This window comes from Hypanus sabinus (assembly GCF_030144855.1).
Source record: "Hypanus sabinus isolate sHypSab1 chromosome X2 unlocalized genomic scaffold, sHypSab1.hap1 SUPER_X2_unloc_14, whole genome shotgun sequence".
In the NCBI taxonomy this organism is placed as follows: Eukaryota; Metazoa; Chordata; class Chondrichthyes; order Myliobatiformes; family Dasyatidae; genus Hypanus; species Hypanus sabinus.
The window spans coordinates 48,154-73,092 of NW_026778984.1; the positions used below are offsets into that span (position 1 = coordinate 48,154).

At 47.8% G+C, this 24,939-nt stretch overlaps 2 protein-coding genes across 13 annotated transcripts in view; one reads left to right on the top strand and one right to left on the bottom strand.

The window, feature by feature from the left end:
- Window positions 1-5,636: 5,636 nt before the first annotated feature.
- Window positions 5,637-9,283, top strand: LOC132385746 (gastrula zinc finger protein XlCGF8.2DB-like). 2 transcript variants are annotated; one of them, XM_059957972.1, is made up of 2 exons: window positions 5,637-5,677; window positions 7,607-9,283. In XM_059957972.1, exon 2 carries the CDS (start codon window positions 8,415-8,417, stop codon window positions 9,138-9,140), a length of 726 nt encoding a protein of 241 aa, XP_059813955.1. In that variant the 5' UTR covers window positions 5,637-5,677; window positions 7,607-8,414; the 3' UTR covers window positions 9,141-9,283. The 2 variants fall into 2 exon arrangements, with proteins under 2 accessions (XP_059813955.1, XP_059813956.1); XM_059957973.1 differs by lacking the exon at window positions 5,637-5,677 and adding an exon at window positions 5,731-5,941.
- A 12,231-nt stretch (window positions 9,284-21,514) lies between these two features.
- The window catches only part of LOC132385742 (zinc finger protein 234-like), a 39,847-nt gene continuing 36,422 nt past the window's right edge, over window positions 21,515-24,939 (bottom strand). For 7 of the 11 annotated variants that reach the window (XR_009509260.1, XR_009509252.1, XR_009509259.1 and 4 more), the window contains one exon: window positions 21,520-24,612. The gene's annotated coding sequence lies outside the window, so the exon portion shown is untranslated. Of the gene's footprint in view, window positions 24,613-24,939 lie in introns of all 11 variants that reach the window. The other 4 variants (XR_009509258.1, XR_009509262.1, XR_009509253.1 and 1 more) reach the window with 4 other exon arrangements.

Below are 24,939 nucleotides of genomic sequence, written 5' to 3' on the forward strand. Positions count from 1 at the left end.
AATAATTGCCTCTGAAGGTTAGCATCTGGAACATCATGACGGAGGACATGTTGCAGGCAGGCATTTAAAGACCATCTCTCTGAGCATTTGAATCACCAAGGCAGAGTTGAATTGGAGAAGGCAAATAACTGGGATATAATGATGAGCTGACATCCCTGATTCACTACTTATACGCCGGTTTCTTAGCTTTTACACAGGCCTTTTGATCATAGTTAAAGACTGTAAAGTTTTACGAGATTTTTGTTATTTAGACGCCTTATGCAGGTGGCGGTGGGCAAGTGATACACGGGTTTCTGTGATAGAGATTGGGATCCCACAAGGCTGTATTTATTATTATAGTTAATATTTTCTCTGAGATAGGTGCAGGGGTGGGTAAGTCACTATTTGCAGATGTTGGAGGTTCATGGATTAGAGGTAGAAATGTCAATTTAACTGTCTATGGGATGCGACTAGCAATTATTCATTTGGCAAATGGATGGGACATAAGCTTTCAGTGGCAGAAAAAATACAGGTCAAGTGTTTGATAAACAGGATTAATAGACCTGCACCTGATTTGAAATCATCTGATCAAACTCTTGAAGACGTGTCAGTGGTGAGAAGTGGCAGCTGGATGCACAATGAGCTGACAGGGAAGCACCGTGTCAGTAAAATAATTGATAAATATAAAGGAGCAATAAATATTCTCGGATGTCTCTGCGGATATTCTTCGGGAGCGACATGAACAACTCTGCTGACCATTTACATTTGTTTCATTAGATCTTGTCTTGGTTCTGTGGCTCATGGCTTCATCTCCAACTTTCACATGTTTGGCTGTGATACAAGTACAGACTTTAAGATTCTGTGGTGGTGCTGTCAGGTCGTCTCCTGTTTCAGGTTCACTGATTGATTTTGCGGAGATTTAATTTAATGTTAACGGACTGGATTAATTTGAAAGAGCAAACAAATGATCATCCTGTTGGAGGTGTGTCGGAGGACTGTTGGGAACATCACAAGAAGAGTGTTATAGTTTTGGGTGCTTGGGTTCTTATTACGCTGGGAATGTGGGTTCGTTGAATTATGCAATATGTCCCACTGTGGCATTCCCGGTAACCCCAACTTGTTTTTGTAAATGCCTTTATTGATTTTGGGATACACGGTTTAATAAAGTCTCGGGATTTTGTTACGCCTGGAAATCTGTTAGTTCTTAGGTATATTAAGGAAATTTATTGTGATATGTTAATACAGAAGGATCAAAATATTATTTAACTGGGATTGTTGGTTTGGCTGTTTTTGTGCCCACATTATAGGTAACGATAAAGAAACGACATTGACCGATTTCTGGAGAACAACATTCTCGATGCACTTTCAGATGAAGCACGTGACCCCATCGTGAACTTGGTCGCATCCTCATCATGGAAGACAATCCAATTGATGTCATCCAAGCGGTCCTGCAGCATGAAGTCCGATTGGTCGGACCAACAGTGGACGGATCACCTATGGCCGCCTCTTGTTTCAGCTTTTGCCTGTACAGCGGCAGAAGCCGGATCAGAGAGTGATCTGATTGTTGAAGTGTGGTCGGAGGAGCACTTTGTAAGCGTTATGGAAAGGTCGAGTGTGCCAGCTCCCCGAGCGCTCACCTGGATGTGCTGACAACACTTCGGAGGGGGTTCAGTCTGCGATGCTGGATTAAAGTCAGGGCGACAATGAAGGCAGCCTCTGGGTGGGCAGTCTTCAGCGTGTTGAGGGTTTCGTACAGTTCCTTGAGAGCCAGGTCAGTATCAGCCTGGGGCAGAATGTACACTGCTGCGATGATAACACCGTGAACTCCCTGGGTAGCCAGTAGGGTCTAAACAGCTGCTCCCCATCTGGGCAACAAAGGATTGGAGCACATGCATATTCTGGGGGTTGCATCAAGCATTGTTGACCATGAAGCGTACCCCACCTCCTTTACTCTTCCCCGTGAGTGGTTTCCACCTGTCCACAGGGAACAGGGAGAACCCAAAGGGTTCGATGGCATGGTCCGGTGTCTCCTCAGTCAACCCGGTCTCCGCAAAGCACAAAACGTTACGTTGTTTTGTTTCCCGCTGGTGAGAGATTCTGGCTGTCAGTTCACAAAGCTTGTTGTCCACGGACTGGGTTCTATTCACGCTGGGAATATGGGTTTGTTGGATTATGCAATATGTCCCACTGTCGCGTTCTTGGTAACCCCACATTGTTTTTCTCATTGCCTTTAGTTTATTTTAGGATTCACGATTTAATGAGGTCTCAGGATTCCGTTCTGCTTGACAATCTTGATTCGTCAGTATATTGTGGAAAATTATTATGATATGTTAAACATTGCTGCAGAGGAATCAAACGATAACGTAACCGGGATGACGGTGTGGCCGTTTTTTGTTCATGAATTACAAGTAACGATAAAGAAGCAATTTACCAACCATTTATCAGTATACATAGTAGAATTTGTTTCCATCATTTTTGGCTTACAGTGGGTGGTGGAAATTTGTTCATGTAAATGTACAATGTCCTGTGTATGTGACTCAAAATGGCTTCTTTGGTTTGTTAAGAGTAGGAATGCTTCTTTGTCTGATAGGTGTTTCTCTCGCAGTTGTTTAGCTTTAGACTTGCTGATATGGGGATTGTATTCATTTGGTAACCAATGGGGATTGTTATTTTGTCTTGTGAGGCTGGGAACTTGGGGGCCGGGGTGTTTTCGCGGGTTTTCCAGAGAGTCGGGAGGAAGACGCCGAGGAAGGTGGACGTGCCCGGTCGAACACCGGTGTGGTCCCGGGTGCGAAGACGCGGAGGGCGGAGGCAAGCGACGAGGGGTCGAATGGTTCGATGGTTGAGCTCCAACGATGTGCACTAAACTGACTGAACTTTGATAAGTTGGCGCCTTTTGCTTCTTCTTTTCTTTCATATATGTTGCATTGCCTAGTACTCTTTTAGTTTTAGTAAACTCTTTAAAGTGTATTTCATAACGGTATCTGGTGTGAATTTGATACTGTGTGCGGGCGCGAGGCATAAACTTGATTCTCACAGCACCTGTGTGTACGGGAGGTGGGGTTGGTGTGTGGCTGGATCTCCTTTTCCCCGAGACATATACCAGCCTGTTGGGTAAGTGTGACACAAAGCTGTAATTTGTTCAGATGCCTGTTCGGTTTTGTCTTCAAACCGGTATTCTTGCAGTCGGACAGATTTACTGTTGGAAATCAAACGCATCAAACGTTATTTCATACGCAGAGTATTGGTTTATATTTCCACTTCTTATGCGTCCCTGCACACAGCGGATCAGTTACAAAAGCTGTTAAAATTCTAACTAGCACATCAGAAGCTAAGGGGTTGTTGGATTAATAATTAAATCAAGATTGGTGGGATAAAGGGCATCAATGCAGACATCTTTACAGAATACATACTTGTTGTGTTTATGGAAGTTTGTGGATGAAACAAGAAGATAAGGAATTACATTGACACGACTTAGAATTTGACACACTATGCCTAATTACTGTATTCCTTTGTTCGTGTTGGGAAGCATCATTCTGGGTATGTAGTTTTCATTTAAAAATGGCAATAATTTTAATTTAACTCAAGCTATTGTGTTTTGTTACGTACAAACTATAGGACTTTTGGGGGGTAATTTAGGTTTCATTTGTAAAAGGAAGCAGTGAGGGTTTTATGTCCCAATTCTCTACACCACACTATGTCCAGTTCGTGTCCGGAATGAGGCTTTAAATTCTCCTTGGAGCGACGGAGGATGAGAGGTGACCTGATGGAGGTGTACAAGATAACGAGAGGCATTGATCATGTGGATAGTCAGAGGCTTTTTCCCAGGGCTGAACTGGCGAGCACGAATGGAGGTATTCTGAAGGTGCTTGGAAGTAGATACAGAGGAGATGTCAGGGACCTGTGTTTTTTTACGCAGAGAGTGGTGAGTGCGTGGAATGGGCTACCGGCGACCGTGGTGGAGGTGGAAACGGTAGGGTCTTTTCAGAGACTCCTGGACCGGTACATGGAGCTATGGGCAAGCCTAGGCAGTTCTACGATAAGGACATGTTGGGCTCAGCTTTGTGGGCCGGAGGGCCTGTGTTGTGCTGCAGATTCTCTTTGCTTCTGTGTACTATCATCCACCTGTTGCAGTGAGCTTACTCCCACCGGAATGAAGCTGGTGGCATTGTGAGAATCATAATTTTAAATCGCTCTAGTGCCTTCAGTGTAATCCATCCAGTCTTCTGAGCAAGAAATTGCAAAGAATGGGTGTACACAAATCCACTCTCTCCTGGATCACTGCCTTCCTGGCAGACAGACCCCAGTTTGTACCGCTGGGTGGTTCTGTGCCTGAGGTGGAGGTGAATGGATCCACTCTCTCCTGGATCACCGCCTTCCTGACTGATAGAGCCCAGCTTGTACCGCCGGGTGGTTCTGTGCCTGAGGTGGAGGTGAGTGTCACTGGAGCCCCACAAGGGACTGTCCTGTCTCCTTTTCTGTACACACTGTACTCCTCAGACTTTCAGTCCAACTCTGAGTCTGGCCAGTTGCAGAAGTTCTTTGATGACTCTGCGGTAGTTGGGTGCATCAGAGATGGGCAGGAGTCGGAGAACAGAGGACTGGTGGACAGGATTGTGGAATAGTGAGGGAGGAATCACCTGCTCCTGAATGTGGCCGAAACCAGGGAAATGGTGATTGATTTTAGGAGGAAGAGGACAGTGACGAGTCCTGTACACATTCTGGGAGAAGAGGTCACTGTGGTGGAGGACAATTAGTTGGGTGTTCACCTCGGGTAAAGACATGACTGAAAAACCAACAGAAAGGTTGTTTTCAAGAAGGGGATGAGTAGACTTTGTCTTCTATGAAGCCGAGATGCTTGAATGTGTGAGGCAGGTTGGTGCAGATCTTTTACCAGTCTGTTGTAGCGAGTGCAGTCTTCTTTGCTGCTTTCTGTTGGGGGAGCAGCATCGGTGCAAAATGACAAAATAAACTCATCAGGAGACATGCATCCATTTTTTGATAAACTTACCGATTATGGACAATCTGTCATATCCTCTCCATCACCTACCCGACAGGCAGCAGATTCCCCATCCCTCTTTCTAACAGACTCACTCAACCCCGCCCTCTCAAGCATAGTTACAGAAATTGTTTCTTACCAAATGCAAGAGTTCATCTTTCTGCGATAGGTGACCACACATCTTAGTTCAATAACCCCTGCATTATTATTTTATGCAATATTATTGCACATTGGTACAGTATTACTGTATATATTACTATTCTCTACTTTCTTATTAGTAAAGTCTGCACACTGTTAAGTGTGTTTCTAAATGTTGCTGCTGTAACGGAATGAATTTCCCACTCAGGATCAATAAAATATTATTATTCTCCAGCCCTTTATCTCTCTCACTCATTATCTTCTCAGCTCTTTACTCTCCCCTTCTCCCGGTTTACCCTATCACTTCATCTCCCCCCACATTCTGACTCCCTCCCTTCCTTTCCAGTCCTGAAGAAGGGTGTGGGTCTGAAATGCCGACTGTTCTCTCCTCTCCATATTTGCTTGCTGCACCCCTGAGTTCCTCCAGGTGTTGCTTTGGATTTCCGCGTCTGCAGATTTTTTAATCCTGTTTAAACCAATGCGCATGCGTGGGCGGCACAGCCAATCGTGAACATTGCGCATGCGCTCAGCAGACGAGAGGCTCTCGGGGATCGGACGCAGGTAGGAGCGGGGCCGCGGGTGGGAGCTTAATCACCGGCGTCTGAACCGCGATTAAAGGAAAATTACCAGAAGCTCCGTCCACACTGGTCCCGCACCTCAGGACAGTCCCAGTCCTTTCCGTCTCTCTCAGCCCCACGATTTACCCGAGCCACGGGGAGTTTACGGCGGTTGAGAGCTGGCGGCGCCGCCATTTCTTCGGCGCATGCGCATCGCTGGGTCCTTGAATGGCGGATGGACAGGTTTCTCCGCCGTGGTGTCTTCTGGGTAAGGAGCCAGTCATGGTTTACACGCCAGCGTTGTCCCCATAGAGATTGTCCATAACGCAGCGACCTCCAGCCATGTAAATCCGAGGATCAGTACCTCGGAACAAAAATGTAGTGTCCAGTTACTCTCGGATGAAGAGTCTACCTCCCAGTCAGTGAAAATGTCAATTACTATTGTATAGCATAAAAAATTCCACCGGTCAGCTTTAGTTCTCTCTGGGTAAATAACGATATGAAACACCTTTGTCCTCGATGACAGGTGACCTGTAGCTTTCACATCACAAAATTGCCACACTCCAATGAGAGTAACTACTGCCCACCCCTTCATGGTCATTGGCATTGCCATCGATGGGTTCATCACTGTCACTCAGCTGGGGGGAGGGGATCCCAGTAATTAGAAAACCTCCAGGATCAGACATGTAGTAACAAGTTCACTTTGTCGTGTTGTGGAACATGAACTTGAAATAATACCAAAGGACAGAGACAGACTGAGCCAAGTCATAGGTTGATTGAAGGCAGAAGTAGAGCCCTTTCTCATACAGACAGAGATTTTGTTGGTCAGTCAGGATACTTGATCCATGCCTTGTTAGAAGATGGGGAGTTCACATATAAACACAGAAACATAAGTCTGCAATTCATTACAGGCCCTTCGGATGACGACCTCATGCCGACGATGTAACCGACTCTAGAATCTACCCAGAGTTTCACTGCCAAATATCCCTCTATTATTCCCAGCTCCTCATACCTACTGAACAGTGTCTGAAAAGACCCTTATTGTATCCACCTTTTCCACCGTCGCTGGCAGTGCATTCCATGTACCTGCCACTCTCTGTGTGAAAAGAGAGTGAAAAAAAAGCTTACCTCTGGTATCCCCCTTGTACCTACTTCCAAGCACCTTAAAACTATGCCCCCTCATGTTGGCTCGTTCAGCCCTGGGAAGAAACCTCTGGCTATCCACACGATCAATGCCTCTCATCATCTTATACAACTCTCTCAGGTCACCTCTCATCTTCCATTGCTCCAAAGTTTACTCAGCCTACTCCTGTAAGGCATGCTGTCCAATCCAAGCAACATCCTTGTCAAACTCCTCTGCACCCTATTTAGAGTGTTTTTTCCTGTAGTGAGGTAATCAGAATTGAACACAGTGCTAAAAGTAGGGCCTAACGAAGGCCTTTTATATCTGTAGTAGTACCTCACCACTTTTGAATTCAGTCCCATGGCTGATGAAGGCCTTCTTAAAAACATTGTCCAGCTGCGTAGCAGCTTTGCATGAACTATTGACACAGATCCCATGATCTCGCTGCTCCTCCAAACTGCCAAGAGTCCTATCATTAATATTGTATTCTGTCTTCAAATTGGACCTACCGAAATGAACCACCAGGTTGAACTCCATCTGCTTCCCACAGTCACCTGTGGTATATCTCAACATGAGATGAACTGGGTGATATTGTGATGCCAGAGCTCACATTGAGAGATGATCTTATAGAAACATGCAAAATTATGATTCAGATAGTTAAGGTAGAGGTAGAAAAGTTGTTTCCACTGGTAGTTGAGAGTAGAACTAGAGGACATCACTTTAACTTTCGGGTATGTTCTCACCACAGACTAAAATCTCACCTGAAAAACTGTCCTTCACCTATTGATGTCCTTTCAAATATTTTTACAGGTTTGAAATGGCAGAACACTTGTGCATGGGCTGTCTATTTACGGATATATAAGGATTGGCCAAATATTTTCTTTGCAAGACCGACACATCTATTGTCAATCCTTGGAGATAAAGAATTATCTCATCCCAGCTGGAAATGTGTTTTGTGTCTGAAATGAAGTTTTCTGTTGTAACTCAGTGTTATCCACTGGAACCGGGAGCTGAGAACACACCAGCATTTGCTCACTGGAGATCAGTTCTTCAACTGCATTGATTGTAGAAGGGATTCAAACATCTGACTGTCTGAATTGCCAGATGATTGATCGCAGTGAGATATCATTCTCCTTCTCTCAGTGTGGGAAGGGATTCACTCACAGCCTACCTGCAGACACACCGGTGAGTTCACAGTGAGGAGAGGCCATTCACCTGCTCTGTGTGAGGGAGGGGATTCACTCACAGCCTACCCACACACACGCCAGTGAGTTCACAGTGAGGAGAGGCCATTCACCTGCTCTGTGTGAGGGAGGGGAACTACCCAGTCATCCAGCCTGAAGATACATCAGCAAGTTCACACCACAGTGAGATGCTCCACCTGTTCTGACAGCAGGAAGCAATTCATTCTGTCGACGGTGCTAAATATACATCTGAAAATTCCCCAGTGAGAAGACAGTAACCTGTTTACATGGTGAGAAGGCATTCACACACTCAACCATGCCACAGTGACACCAGCAAGTTCATAACGGGGAGAGGCCAATCACCTGCTCTGTGTGCGAAAGGATTCACTGAATCATCTCAACTGAATGAACACCAGTGAGTTCACACTGAAAAGATGTCGTTCACCTGCTTAGACTGTGGGAAGGGATTCACTCGTTCATCCACACTACAGAGACACCAGCGAGTTCACACCGGGGAGAGGCCATTCACTTGCTCTGAATGTGGGAAGGGATTCAGTGACTCATCCAAACTTGTGAGACACTACCGAGTTCACACCGGGGAGAGGCCGTTCACTTGCTCTGAATGTGGGAAAGGATTTGCTCGGTCATCTCAACTGACTGAACATCAGCGAGTTCACACTGGGGAGAAACCGTTCAGCTGCTTTCAATGTGGCAAGGGGTTCACCCAGTCATCTCATCTGAAAGTACATCAGCGAATTCACACTGGGGAGAAGCCGTTCAGCTGCTCTGAATGTGGGAAGGGATTCACTGACTCATCCCACCTTGTGAAGCACTGCCGAATTCACACTGGGGAGAAGCCATTCACATGCTGTGAATGTGGGAAGGGATTCACTGACTCATCCCACCTTGTGAAGCACTGCCGAATTCACACTGGGGAGAAGCCGTTCACGTGCTGTGAATGTGGGAAGGGGTTCACTGCGTCATCCAACCTGCTGAGGCACTGCCGAATTCACACTGGGGAGAAACCGTTCACCTGCTTAGATTGTGGAAAGGGATTCACTCGGTCATCAGGCTTGAAAGTCCATCAGCGAGTTCACACTGGGCGATGCCAGTCACCTGTTCTGATTGTGGGAATGAATTCGCTCAGACATCTCAACTGACTGAACATCAACTGCTCAGACTGTGGGAAGGCATTCACACACTGATCCACACTGCAGAGACAGTGGTGGGTTCACACTGTGGGGAGGGTGGTCACCTGCTCAGACTGTGGGAAGGCATTCACACACTGATCCACACTGCAGAGACAGTGGTGGGTTCACACTGTGGGGAGGGTGGTCACCTGCTCAGACTGTGGGAAGGCATTCACACACTGATCCACACTGCAGAGACAGTGGTGGGTTCACACTGTGGGGAGGGTGGTCACCTGCTCAGACTGTGGGAAGGCATTCACACACTGATCCACACTGCAGAGACAGTGGTGGGTTCACACTGTGATGAGGGTGGTCACCTGCTCAGACTGTGGGAAGGCATTCACACACTGATCCACACTGCAGAGACAGTGGTGGGTTCACACTGTGGGGAGGGTGGTCACCTGCTCAGACTGTGGGAAGGCATTCACACACTGATCCACACTGCAGAGACAGTGGTGGGTTCACACTGTGGGGAGGGTGGTCACCTGCTCAGACTGTGGGAAGGCATTCACACACTGATCCACACTGCAGAGACAGAGGTGGGTTCACACTGGGGTGAGTGTGATCACCTGCTCAGACTGTGGGAAGGCATTCACACACTGATCTACACTGCAGAGACAGTGGTGGGTTCACACTGTGGTGAGTGTGATCACCTGCTCAGACCGTCGGAAGGCATTCACACACTGATCCACACTGCAGAGACAGTGGTGAGTTCACACTGTGGTGAGGGTGGTCACCTGCTGAGAGTGTGGGAAGGCATTCACACACTGATCCACACTGCAGAGACAGTGGTGGGTTCACACTGTGATGAGGGTGGTCACCTGCTCAGACTGTGGGAAGGCATTCACACACTGATCCACACTGCAGAGACAGTGGTGGGTTCACACTGTGATGAGGGTGGTCACCTGCTCAGACTGTGGGAAGGCATTCACACACTGATCCACACTGCAGAGACAGTGGTGGGTTCACACTGTGGGGAGGGTGGTCACCTGCTCAGACTGTGGGAAGGCATTCACACACTGATCCACACTGCAGAGACAGTGGTGGGTTCACACTGTGGGGAGGGTGGTCACCTGCTCAGACTGTGGGAAGGCATTCACACACTGATCCACACTGCAGAGACAGTGGTGGGTTCACACTGTGATGAGGGTGGTCACCTGCTCAGACTGTGGGAAGGCATTCACACACTGATCCACACTGCAGAGACAGTGGTGGGTTCACACTGTGATGAGGGTGGTCACCTGCTCAGACTGTGGGAAGGCATTCACACACTGATCCACACTGCAGAGACAGTGGTGGGTTCACACTGTGGGGAGGGTGGTCACCTGCTCAGACTGTGGGAAGGCATTCACACACTGATCCACACTGCAGAGACAGTGGTGGGTTCACACTGTGGGGAGGGTGGTCACCTGCTCAGACTGTGGGAAGGCATTCACACACTGATCCACACTGCAGAGACAGTGGTGGGTTCACACTGTGATGAGGGTGGTCACCTGCTCAGACTGTGGGAAGGCATTCACACACTGATCCACACTGCAGAGACAGTGGTGGGTTCACACTGTGATGAGGGTGGTCACCTGCTCAGACTGTGGGAAGGCATTCACACACTGATCCACACTGCAGAGACAGTGGTGGGTTCACACTGTGATGAGGGTGGTCACCTGCTCTGACTGGGATGGGTTTCAATCAGTCATTCATCCTTGTGTCACCGTATCAAGCTTTGACCCAACGTGAATCTGAGAGATCATAAGCTTCAGAGGACGTAATTCACTCAGGTTCACCAATGGAGTATTAAAGGCAGTGGTTCAGGGCTGGTTATTTTTGAGCTTTCAGCGGTGGCCACTCCACAGTCAGGATGGATTATCAAGAAAACCTTCATTAGCTGGAGCAAATGGAGCTGTCACTGTTGGAGTGGACAGAGTTGGAGCGGAGACTTTGAGGCTTTAATTCTTTGAGGTTTCAGTGGGGAGAGCAGTCAGTCAGAGAAGGCAAAATCATGATGGATGTAGAATTTTTTTTGCCCCTTCTTTACATTTTCTCAGTTGAAACAGTGGAGATGACAGGCGGGGTGGTGGAAAGCTGCTTTCTGGGATGTGGGAAGGCAGAGGACCCTGCTGTGTCCCTGATAACTACACCTGTGAGAAAGGCATCCAGCTTCAGCTCCGAACAATCCACATTACGGAGTTGCAGCTGGAACTGGATGAACTCCAGATCATTCAGGAGGCTGAAGGGGTGATAGGTAGGACATTTGAGAGGTATTTGCACCCAAGGTGCACGGCACAGGGAACTGGGTGACAGTGAGGAAGAAACTGGACTCTCTGTTTCCCCCTGTGCCCATCCCTCTGAACAACACAGGTATCACTTTAGGTACAGTCGGGGATGGTGGGATGACCTGGCAAAGAAAAGTCACAGCAATAGGGTCTCTGGCACTGAGCATGGCTCTGAGACTGAGAAGGGCAGGGAGGAGAAGAGGTGAGCTGTGTTGATACGTGGCTTGTTAGCTCAGGGAACTGACAGGATGTTCTGTAGGTGAGAATGAAATTCCAGGATGAATGAAATTCCCTCCTGCATGCTGGCATCTGGGTCATCTCAGGTTGAGTGCTCAGCATTCCTCAGGAGGGCGAACAGTGAAGGTCGTGGTCCATGTGGGTAACAATGATATGGGCTGGTAGAGTAACAAGGTTAAGTTAAGGGAGTTCAGGGAGTGAGGTGCTAATTGAAAGGACAACTCCTCCAGGTCTGTGATCTCAGGACTGCTGTCCGTGTGATGTGGCAGGGATCAGAAGATTATACAGTTTAACACGTGGCTAAAGAGTTGGTGCAGGAGGGAGGGGATAAGATTTTTGGATCATTTGAGCTTGTGAGGATTGCTGTGTACAGAGGAGTGAGGAGTGTGAGTAGGGACAGCACATCACTAACGGAATGTGACTGGGCACACAGGTCTCTCTGTCTCTCTCACAAACACATCAGTGGAGTGGGAGGGAGGGGAGTGAGAAGGGGAAGGGGAATGAGGAGGATGGAGTTCGGACTCCTTCACAAAGTCCCACACTCACCCAACCCTCCCCTCTGGAATTGGTCCCATTCCCTCCCCAAGATTGGGGGTGAGCATTGAGTCACCTTGCCAACAAGAAAAGGAATTGTTCGATAACATCTGCTTAACACGCTTTGATAATAAATTTACATTGAACTTGAACATTGAAATGTACTGTTGGTAAAACATGTACTGATGGGAAATGGTCTCAGTGAAGGTCCGATAGTGGAAAACGGTGTTCAGCCCCACTGCTCCGTGCCAGACAAGAGCCCCTAAATGAGTCTGCCCGTGTGTCTTTTATTTCCCTTCTCAACCCCATTCCCTGCCCTCTCCCCATGACCTTTGATGCCTTTACTGATCAAGCACTGATCAACCTCTGCTTTAAATAATGACTTGGCAACTGTGCCGTCAGTGGCAATAAATTCCACAGGCCCCTCATCTACCTAAATGCATGCTGTCTGGTATTAGGTATTTTGACCCGAAGATTTACAATGGCAGCTATCTACTCTATCTATATCTCTTTTAATCTTATCAAGCCGTGTCGGGGCACCCTGAGCCTCCTCCACGTCAGAGAAGCAGCCCAAGTTTGTCCGAACTCTCCTTACACAGTAGCTCATGCCTCTAATCCAGCCAACATCCTGGTGATCCTCTTCTGCAATCTCTCTAAATGCATGATCTCTGCTATTGGACATTTTGACGCAGAAGGTTAAAAGTGGCAGCTCTCTACTCTGTCTATACCTCTGGTAATCTGATCAAGCTCTCTCAGCTCACCCTGAGCCGCCCCCACACCAGAGAAAACAGCCCAAGTTTGTTCGAACTCTCCTTACACAGCAGCTCATGCCTCTAATCCAGACAACATCCTGGTGAACCTCTGCATTGCTGTCCTAAACCCAGCGGAGTAATAGGCTTTAAGTAAATAAATGGTGCGTTGTTGATTAATACGAGTGTCGAAGGTGACGGGGCAGCGGCAGCAGAACGGGGTTTAGAGGGATAATCCAATAGTCGTGATCGAATGGTGGAGGAGACTCAACGGACGGAATGAGTATTTCAGTTCCTATGACTTGTGGTATTGTGGTGAGATGGTGGAGCGGTGGGGAGTAAGGTGAGTGTCAAGTCAAACTTGAGTTTCTAGAAAGCATTGGGACACAGAGGCAAAAGAAAATAATATTTAAATGGTTAAAAGCAAGAACAAGAATTTACTGATAGACCAGACAGAACCTACTGCCTGAAACAGTTTGGCGGACCCTGCATCATCACGCCGGCAGTCCGAGAGCAGCGTTGGAATCTGCGGTAAGATGCCGAACTTTAAATAACTGGAGCCCGTTTCATGGAAAAGAGCACCGCTGTCACTGCGTTTGAGTTAACTCCGACACGGGGCCCATCGCGCGCAGGCGCTTCTTGGAGATGACGTGGGGCTTAAGAGCTCGCGAACCTTCGAGAGAGTTCGCCCGGTCGGAGGCCATAGCGGTTCAGTAGAGAAACCGAGGTGCAGGTCCGAATTCGTCTACAAAATCCGAGAGGCAGCCAGTTTTTCACCTCAACCTTAACCTTAACCTAATGAAAACTTATGACTGATTACTTATGACATTTTTTATGACTTATGACTAAGAACTAACGGAACTTTAAAACTGCCGCAGTTGCGAAAAATATAAGGAAACGTTGTTTGGTCATTGAGTGGAATCCAGTTAAAAACCTTTAGGTAGGCGCATTCAATCTCTTTCAAGTGGGGAAGCTGCACATGTTCAAACAACAGAACAAGAACTCCGACTTGACAGTGAAAAACTGGTTGACAGTGAAAAGGCAAACACGAGGAAATCTGCAGATGCTGGAAATTCAAGCAACACACACAGCGCTTCTCCTTATAGTTGCTGCCAGGCCTGCTGCGTTCCACCAGCGTTTTGTGTGTGTTGACAGTGAAAACACTGCTTTACAGTGAAAATGCTGCTTGTCAGTGGGGAAAAATAAAACTTTTTGACCGGGAAGCTGGAGGACCAGGAAACAGAAATCTGGGAGCCTTGAGCTGGAGCAGTAGGAGCAATAACTTGGAATCCTCAAAAAGGAAGAAAATCAAGTTGAGATAAAACAACATCAAAGCGCCATTAAAAAGTTGTACTTGCCCTTTCACCTGTGAACAGCCTGCAGGTGGAATCAAACATGGCTGATCAGGCTATTGGGAAATCAGTTGAGCAACTCAAGGTAATGCGAACGACAGCAAAATGAGTATTTTCTCGTCTGGCCAACAGTATTACCAGGGCCCATCAAAACATGTCTGAAGAGGATCTCAGAGTCAATTTCAATAAACTCACAACAGAAGCCGAGAAAGTCATGGAAGCCAATGATGATGTGGAGGCCGGATTCATTGTGGAACGGGAGGCGGAGCTGAACGCAGAGAAAGTAGCCGTGTTAACTGAACAGCAAAAAGCCGACCTGGCAAAGACGGCAAATGAGTCTGAGTTGAAACTGAAGGAGATCAGAAACGTAATCCAGGAGACTCTTTGGAATAACTTTGGAAATGTTGAACTGTTCACAGCACTACAAGCAGCAGAGGATGAATGTGAAAACGTCGCTGCTGTACAACCCGATGGCCACTAGGAGGCGTATGACATCTTGCTTAACCACCTGCAAGGACTGGTACAGACAGCGAAGGAGGTGCATGGTCGGTGGAAATGATGGATCCCGCCAGGTGATCGGAAGCACCTTCTGAATCGCCTAAAGTGGCTCGAACTCCACATCCCCAAGTTGGTTTCCAAGAAAGAAAGGAGAAATGAGGATGCTGAAAGACTAACCCCAACGGCGTTGGGCTTTTCCTCCTATTTTCCCACGCCCGCCAGCAGACTGAAACCGACGGCCCTTCCCAAGTTTACTGGGAGAAAACGTGATTTTCACAGATGGAAAAAGGGCTGGGAAGCACTGCAGAGGCAGGGAGAGCCGACCTGTTCAAGAGAGGTGATAGAGATTCAACCACCGGACAGTCTTGACCACAAAATCAGAAGAGACCTTCGCCTCTCTACTTATCACACTGCTGATGACATCTTCCGTGTTCTCGAAAACCGCTATGGGAATCGAACGCGCATTGCTGTTGAAATAGTGGAGGAGTTACAGAAAATGCCAGAAATCGTCAGCCACGGAAAATATTGGAATTAATTCAAACTGTGGAGTAGGCACGACAAGACTTGAGTGGCCTTGGAGACACGGGTGCTATCAAAAATCCACTGGTGACAAGTTCAATTGAAAGTAAACTTACAGAAACTGTCAAAAAGGAATAGCTGGTCTATGTCGCTGACGGGGGAAATGCTGTGGCACCTTATAATCGGTTTGACAGTCTCTTGGAATTCCCCAAAGAGCAAGAGAGCGTATATGAGCAGCTGCAGCAACTGAGGGATGAAGATCCGAGTAGAAGAGAAACCAGGGCTGAGCCAAGTCTACCAAGTCGGGCGACGACCATGCGCGGTGTGTCGTCTGCGGTGAAGGAAAGCACAAAAGGAAGCTCCACTTTTGCAAACGGTTTCGAGCGCCAAAGCTACGAGAGAAAAAGGCTGCAGTAAGAAAGGTGGCGGCATGCAAGAGGTGTCTCGAGGTCCATGATGACTGTTCATACTGCAAACCCGCCTGTCTGTGTAAAGACCAAGACTGCAAGGATGAGCGTACTCCCGAGCATCATTACTATCTGTGCCCCAATGCTGAAATAAAGAAAAGCAGCGCAGGTCAGGGAAAGAGCAGATTCGTTCCAGAGGAAGATAAAGGCAGGAAGAAATATAGAGAGGATCAAGAGGAGTTCTTCAGTAAACTTTCACCGGAATTGGCCAAACAGTGTTGCGATGTATTTTCAAACACCGCATCCAGAGCCTTCAGCACTGTGAAAGATAAGCCGGGCCTTCCGGTGGAAAGTGGATTGTAAGAGATGCCAGTGACTTCTCGAAGTCACAGCTGATGCTGGACAAAAAATAGGGACGTTAATTGACTTGGCTTCAGACAGCAATTATACAACCCAGAAGGCTGCAAGTGGACTGAACCTCAGGAGTGAGGAAATCACTCTCGTCGTCCATGGGGTTGCGGGGATGAAGATTCAGGTGGAGACAAAGCGGTACCTTCTAAACGTCACACCCAAGGGCACTCTCAAATCACAGCAATCGGTTTGTTATTGTCTAGACTCCACAAATCTCCACAAACTTGTGACACCGAAGCAACTGCAGAAATTCTTCCCAGACATACCGCCTGATGAACTTGTGCGACCCAGAGAAATAGATTTACTCATAAGCCATAGAGAAGGTCAGCTGGCGTCTCAGAGAGTCGGAGCTGTTGGAGACCTCGTGCTGTGGGACGGACCCCTGGGGAAGATGGCCAGAGGAGCACATCCTGACCTCTTTGAGTAGCTGTCTGTGGCGGTCCCCATGTCCAAGTCACAGTTTGCAAGGTCAATGAGAGCGGCTGCTGTCCAGTACGAGGAGCTCACCAGCAGAGTCTCAGAGCAACTTCCACCAAACAGACAGGATGGCATCAAGCTCCAGGAGTCAGGTACTTCAACCACCAACCGGGACTTCCTGGAGTGGAGGAAGTGGGATCGTATTGGCGCAGCATCCGAGCCAAGATGCCGGGGTTGCCGCTGCGGAAACTGCCAGCCGGGCGGCAAAGGAATGAATGACTCTTGCTGAAGAGAGGGAACCTGAAGTTGTAAGAAGAGGCTTCACCTACGTCACAAGTGACCGCCACAGCAAGGAACCACATTGCCACGCCAGGTATCCTTGGTTAGAAGATCCAGCTTCCTTGCCAAACAATAAAAGAACAGTCGAGGCTACGTTTCTCAGGACGGAAAAGCAACTAGCCAAAGAACCGAGTGGAAAGCTGCCTACACTGCTCAAGTGAGCGACATGGTTGGTCGAAGGGTTGAAATGAAATTGTCCGAGGACACGGTGTTCAACTGGAACGGGCCAGTTCCAGTCACCTTATTGCTCCGATCCCGCCCTCTGTCACGACCCCAGTGAGACTCGTGTGGAACAGCAGCCAAACGTTCAGAGGCGTGAGCTTGGACGACCTGCTAATGAAAGGTCCAGATGTCCTCAACCAGATTCGATCTGTCCTACTCGGATTTAGGGGTAGGAATATACGCTGCTCTGGGTGACATTAAAAAGATGTACAATTCGATTTGGTTGGAAGACCGGGAAGTGCACCTGCATAGATTCCTCTGGCGAGACTCCGAGGACGAGGAGCTGGGAGAATATGCGATCACAAGAGTGAACATCGGAGACAAACCAGCAGGGGGCATTGCGCAGCTCGCAATGCGCGAAACTGCTAACCTCCCTCCTTTCACCCACCTCAAGGAGGACCGGCAGGTGCTCCAACACAACAGATACGTCAGTGACATTCTCACATCCCACCACAACCTTGACCAGCTAAAATCCATTACGGCAAATGTGGAGCAGATCCCAAAGGCCGGAGGGTTGAAGCTCAAGCCTTGGGTCTTTTCTGGGCAAAGTGGGAGGAAAGAGTGCAATGACAAGCTGGTCCAAGGCAGGAACCATGGTCGTGTCAAACTTGGAGGCGAGGCTACGTTGTATAAAAACCAACAACCCATCTACCAGGAGTGATCACCTCGCGTGTGTTGAGTACGCCCACAACTCTCTGGTTAATGCGGCCTTCGGAAGATCTCCCTTCGCGTGCTCCTTTGGGCACCGACCCCCGCTGTTCCCGAGCAAGAAGAGCCGTCTGTTCAGGCCCATATCTATAGGTGCCGCGACTTTGGGAGGACACACGCACGACCCTGCCCAGATCAGCTGATCGCAATGGGACGATTGCCGATCGATACCGGACTCCTACGCCTGAGTATCGACCTGGGCAGATGGTGTGGCTTTCATCCAAAGACATCCCTCTCAAAATCGAGCAGAAGAAACTCGCCCCTCGCTTCCTGGAACCTTTAGAAGTCTAAAGTATCATCAACCCCACAGCGGTCCGACTTAAACTACCAAGATCTATGCACGTTTCCCAGTTAAATCCACTTTCCGTCAGCCCCTTGTGTCCTCCGACTGAAACCCCTACACGATCCCGGATCATTGCTAACCATCCGGCGGCTACTAGATGTGAAACTGGGCCCAGTGTTCCTAGGTTTCCAGTTCCTTTATCTTGGACACTTCCCTCATCCAACACTTTCACCGGGACCATCTGGACAATCATGGAGGATCTTGCCTCGAGGCTTCCGTTGAGGGGAAGGGTACTGTCATTGTTCCTTCGGGTAATTCCCCATCTTGCTACTACCTCCTTAATTGGGCCTGATCGCTATGTATCCGTCTGGGGCGGCCAGAATGAGCATAACACTGACCATGGTCGATGCCCTCTGATCCTTTGTATGGAAGGTTTGAGCACATCCGGTGTGGTGTTCAGTAATAAACAAGATCGCTGTGTTGCTGCAACCAGACTCTATTGATAGGAAATCCATACACACCAGAACAAGTGGCCCCACTCTCTGCAAATGAGATAACGGAATGGGCCTTGTAGGCAGCGTCTTCCTCCGAACACATCGAATGCGCGGGTTACACAGTCTTTACGCAGTCACGGTTTACAGTTCTCTTCGACCATAGTTTTCTTTCGGGGTCAGTAGAAACGATCCAATCCCTAGATCTTTTCAACCCCCAAATAACCTGAACTATCATCAAATGACTTCAATACAATCCTCGATACTTCCCAGACAGAATCAACTGGGAACGCGGAGAGCTTTCTGGAGCAGACGTGACCCGGCATAGAATCTGGTTCCTCAACTGCCGTTTCGGCCAGTCTCTCCGCAGTAGAGATACTGCAGGGTGTTTCTTCATTTCAGCTTGGGCCATATCCGCTTCCGCAGCAGCCGACCAAATGGTGATTACACAAGGGTCATCTCGCTGAGCGGAGGTCACTCCCTCTGGAAGCAGCTCAGAGAACTGCTTTGCATCCAGAGTGGTCAGGCTTGTGGAATGGCGCAACCAGAAGTTCCCAAATGACCCACCGCTCAAACCTGCCCCGTGATGGAAAACAGGCACATTGCTTTAGATCCAGGCTCAGGAACGCTCTTCCGCTCTCAGTCCATTTCCAGACCTTCATGCTCACGTGGGACAAAGCAACTGGATCAATGTTCCGGCTGCCCAACCGGTACATCAGACTGAAATCATAGACAGACAACGCGACGAACCAACGATGAACTTTGGCATCCAACTTTGCCAAGGTCAGGATGTAAGTCAATAGATCGGCTTCACAGACTATTTCAATGTCAGAAACTCTAATTTTTGCGTGAAGCGTCCCCTTTCTGCCCGGGCGTCTCAGGAAACATCTCGCTGGCAGAGCCCCAGTTCAGGACGTGCATGTAAATGAATTTAGGGGTGTCGGTAGATTTGGTTGAGTAATAAATATAAAGGTTGTTTCCTGTACGTTGATAATGAATGTACACAGCTTTTTGAAGGTGGTGGAGGCTATTCTGAGAACTGCTTGAAACCATTCTAATGTGCGTGTCAGATTTTTAGGGGGTATGTTATTTGGTGATGTGCACATATTTGAGGGTGCGCACCCAAATGTTCGCAGATTTAGTGTGCGTTGTCGAACATGGGAACACACGCGGATTTAGTGATGTCCGCTTTCAAATATCGGGGTGCATACGTGGCAGCACGTGAAGTTCTTGAACATCAAGATTTCCACACGGATTTTGGACTGGGTTCGGAGTTTTTACGTCGAGGCAGATTTTCAATGCGACTCATTTTTTGTTCTGAGATAATCTCATGCACATATGGGGTTGTTGTGCGCACTGATTTGGAACGACCATCGTGGTCCTTGGTGGTGCGCATGCGTTTAGGGTTGCACACGAATTCATGGCTGTCTTCCCGAACATGTGGGGGCGCACTTACCTGGGGACCAGATTTAGCGGTTTGTCGGCAACTATGGAGTGCACACGGCTTTGGGTGGGGGGATTTGGATTTGGGGGTGCACGCAGATTTAGGATTGTGCTGTCGGAGGTAGGACTGCACACAGATTTAAGGTTGCATCCAGATTTGGGGTTTCGGCCGATCGGAAGGTGCAAACAAACAACTGGTTGGCTGGGGACTTTTTTAATGTTGATACAGCCATTTTCTAAACTGTTTGAAATGATTCTTGCTCTGAGACAAGCTATTATGCATGTGAGGTGTTTGGGGTGCGCACTGATTTGGGGCTGGCACAGATTTTCATTGCTTTCGGGCTTTCTGGCGATGTTTACTGAGTTCGGTGTTCTCACAGATTTTTTGGAGACTGCGGATTTGGAGTTGTGACGGGTTTTAATTTCCGATACTTTTATAACCCCTGTGCTTTGTCCTTTCAACGGGTGCACATAGATTTTGTGGTGCTCTCTTATTTCTGTGTTGTCGAATATGGGATCAGCGAACGCCAGCGGATTTGGATTTACACAAGAATTGTGGGTTGCGTGCGAGTGCTTAATATCGAGTCAGCCGTTTTGTGTACTGTTTGAAAATTATGCTTTGGGATTAGATGAACTGCATGTGGAGCTTTCACCTGGTTGGTGTGCAAAATGATTATGGAGTGCGCTCCTGTTTCAGAATGTGCGCAGATTTGTGGGTGCACACGGATTTGGGTGTACACACTGATTTGCGGGTTGCTTGCGGATTTGGAGGGGCGCCCCGATTTGGGGTTGAACATGGATTTGGGGTGTACACAGATTACGGAATGCGTCGGCCAATATGGGATGCACAGTAATTTGCTGATGTAATTTGCCATATACGGGGTACACACCGGTTTGCGGATGTGAGCAATTGTGGTTCATTTGTCGAATATTGTGGTTCACTTGGAATGGGCGTCCATTCAGAATTGGGTGTGAATGAACGGGTTGACTATTTCGCTGCAAAAGCTGTTGAAGATTCAACTGTAGATTCAAACCTTCCACTTTGCAAATCAGAAGCTGGTTCAGAGTTTGCAGGGTTAAGAATTAGGGGCTTATGGTAAATCTAGTGGGATACTGGGCACAAGGGGAGCACCTTTAGAGAACACCTGTGTTCGGTTCATGGGAGAACCGGGTAAAAACAAGAAGGGAAGGAATTATATTGATACGACCTGAATTAGCCCGACTATAACGAATTATTCCTTATGTCGTGTTGGAAAACTCCATACTGGGTCATGTAGTTCTTGTCATTATGAAGCACTTGAACACACACTATTTCAGGGTGAAGGTGATCAGGTAGACAGAAATGAAATACAGATTTCATTACAATCGTTGGGAGCGGATATCTTTCATTTCAGTCGTGGGAATGAATTTAATTTGATTCTCTCTATTGGGCTTCACGTGGGTACAATCTGTAGGATTTTTGGAGTGTAATTCAGTTTTCATTAGAACAAAGAAGCAGCAAGGGTTTTATTTCCCAATCCTCTACACCATATTCCAGTCCAGTTAGTGGCGGGAACGTGCATTAATTTGGAGTACCAACCACCATGTATCCAAAACCCGCCCTATTTATATGCACGTTAGCCAATCATTCAAGCGGAAGGCGGAAACTGGTGTGCTTGACATTTGATTATCCTACCAGCATCAGACTAGAACACCAGCTGTCTTGTGGGAAAGTCGGTCTGTGAGGTTGGTGGGTGGGAATAGGAGTAGATGGACATATTCCCAGACCAATGGATGGCTGGCATTTCAGAGTAGTTCGTTGACTGACATCTGGCGAGTCCAGGACAGTGCTTTGCCCCTCCCCAGAAACACACTATCCTAATGTCCCAGACCTACTGGTCAATGGGACAGTCGGCCCCGGAATAACAACTGCGAGATCAGGCGGTGAATGTGAGGAGTTGGCCTCCGGACTGGAGAAATTGTGGCTGCGTCCGGCTTGTGCTCAGGACGCAGCTTTATTAATGTAATGAACCACCGAGGTGACAGAATATTTCACCGACCTAATTATCTGTTCCCTGAATTTTGACTGAGTCACCGCGTAAATAAACGTGTTGGTGCAGCAGCTGAAATCACTCAGCAAAACCCCGACGTAGATAAAGATGCATTCAGAATCATTGAAACTGAATCCTTTCCCTGAGACCTGATAATATATGAAATTTACAACCAGTGTCATCCACAGGAGGATGAAGCTGCCGGAGAGGGTGAAGAGTAAAATCACAGACCTCCTCCTGCTCTCCATCTCCGGGTCACTGCGGTTCCCCCCCTTGCACTGTCCCTTCAGCCCCTTTCGGACCCGACTGGCCACTAAAATGTGTCTGTCAGAGCGTTGAGCAGCAGGATCCCAGCGAAAGGGAGGAACGGAGTTAAAACCGTATCGAACCAGTCATACCCTCCCCACCCGGGGTCAGTGAAATAACTGTCCATCACTTTACAGAACCACGGTACATTGTCGATGATCACCCTGGGTTGCCGTGTGAAGTATCGGGGAACATTTTTCAGACAGAATAGTGCGCCGATTGTTGTTAGAACCACAGCTGCAGTTTTCCCGGTGCAATATTTTGTTTTCAGCTTCTGGCAGCAAATGGCGACAAACCGGTCAAAGGTGAAAGCGACGGTGAACCAGACAGAACAGTTTGTGGCTGTGCATCTCAGTACATCGATAACACTGCACACAGGGGTGATGTCCAGAAAACTCCACCTGAAGTAATAGGATTTGATTCGCCACAAAATGACCGCGGTGACAATGGTCAGTAGATCAGCCGCTGCCATGGCAACCAGGTAGCGAGTGGTGCAGGTAGAGAGGCCGCACTTTCCCGAGACAGGATCACAATCGCCACTACATTCACTGCGTGTGGGAAAGGGGGAGAAGAGGAGGGAGAGGGGGAGGGAGACAGGGAGAGGGGAGGTGGGAGGGCGAGGGAGCAGAGAGAGTGAGGGAGAGAGAGATAACAGACAGAGGCCATTACTGAACGCATTCCTCAAGGGATCGGGTTTCAGCTGAAGACCAGGAGTTGTGGAGTCAGTGCACGGCTGCTAACCTAACATGGGACACTGGTCACACTGTCTCTGACCTGCCTTCTTCAGTGTGGAGATAAGACAATTGTGGACAATCGTCGGCGATAAAAGCGATCTGCATGAACAACATAGGTCGGTGCTGATCACGATTCCTGTCCCTGACCTGGCCGGTTTCACTGATTTAATCGTGACTGACCTGGCCCCTGGAAACTCGTAAATGATGGGGCCGATAAGGCATGCAGAGGAGAGGAACACACACAAAACACTGGAGGGACTCAGCAGGTCAGGCAACATTCTGTACATGGAATTGAACAAACTTTGGTATTGGGCCGAGACTTTTCTCCAGGACGAAGAGTTGTCCTGGAGAAAATTTACGACGCGTCTCAGAGGGAAAGCAGGAACAACTGAGCAACCTGAGGCTGAGCGGCTCCGTTAATGGATTAATTCCACAGCGCAGTTCAATTCGATAACTCTCGTCAGCAGATCCGTTGACACTGGTTCAGATGATCAGACCCAATTATTGACCGACAGGCAGTGGGATCCGACTGTGACAGACTCCACAGGGAGACATGAAACACAGGACCAGGGGTTCTCTCTGATCGATAACTCAGAAACAGTGAACTTTACAATGTAAACCCATTCCAGTCACACCTTGCGGGAGAGCTGCCTGTCCCCACACTGGGACAACTCCGGACAAGGTGTCATTGAAGGCAAGAACAACGTTCGAGTCGATCACGTGAGTTTGATGAGAGACAGGAGTTTAGCTCCGCTTGTCATTAAATATGAAAATTCAGAGTGTTGAACTGACAGGATCAATATCTCTGACGGATATTTCTACAATGATCATCAAGTTAGAAGCTCGTCAAATGATCATAAACAGATTCACATGGTTAACACACAGAAATACCAAACAAGAATTGCTCTGCTCACTTACCAGGAACTCCAATGACGGCGATGAACACGTACAGTATTTTCTCCACACTTCTGTACCTATTGAACAATGCAGGCATTTTCTCTGTCCAGTGATCTGTCCCCACTGTGCTACAGGCGATCTCTTGGAATGAAATGTAAAGGCAGCCCAAGCCTACGGTTTTTAATACCATTTAGCGACTCCAGAGGGACACATTTTAACAGATTTAAAAATAGCTGTTTTAAAATTATTTACAAACCAATTACGTCAGGCAGATGCAATCCCCGTGGTGACAGATTGCGATTAAATAATGAACGAGTGCAATGTGTGGACTGTTTATGTGAATTAGTTTGTCCCAACAAAGGTGACTGAACCTTCAGTGGTTTCTTATCAATTCAATATTCTCCCACTCTAAGTATGTACTTCAATGGAGCCATTTGAGAAACATAATACTGAAGTAAATTATGTCATTGTAGCCTGTAAAATTGTATTGCATCACCTACTGTTATCATTCTCCTCGAGAGTATGAACTCTTGGATTAGTTTGTGTTTGGGGGACTCTAACCAAGTTGTCAAAAGTCTTGAAAATCTTTTCTGTTCTATAAAAGAAAAAATATCTTGTTAGTTAAGCAATTTTTAGGACTGCTCTCAAATTATTCCAGTCTTAACAAAATTGTTAATTTCAAATTCCCAAACGTAACGGTACACCAATGAGTAATATTCTCCTGAAATGTAGGCAGCTATATCCGAATACAGATGCACGGATTTCCATCTGCTCAACCAGGATTTCACATTGCCAGAGTGGAATTCGGGTGACCTTAATATCAATTACATGGAAAACAAATAAGGAAACACAACGAAACACGCACACGCACACGCACACACACACACACACACACACACACACACACACACACTCTCTCTCT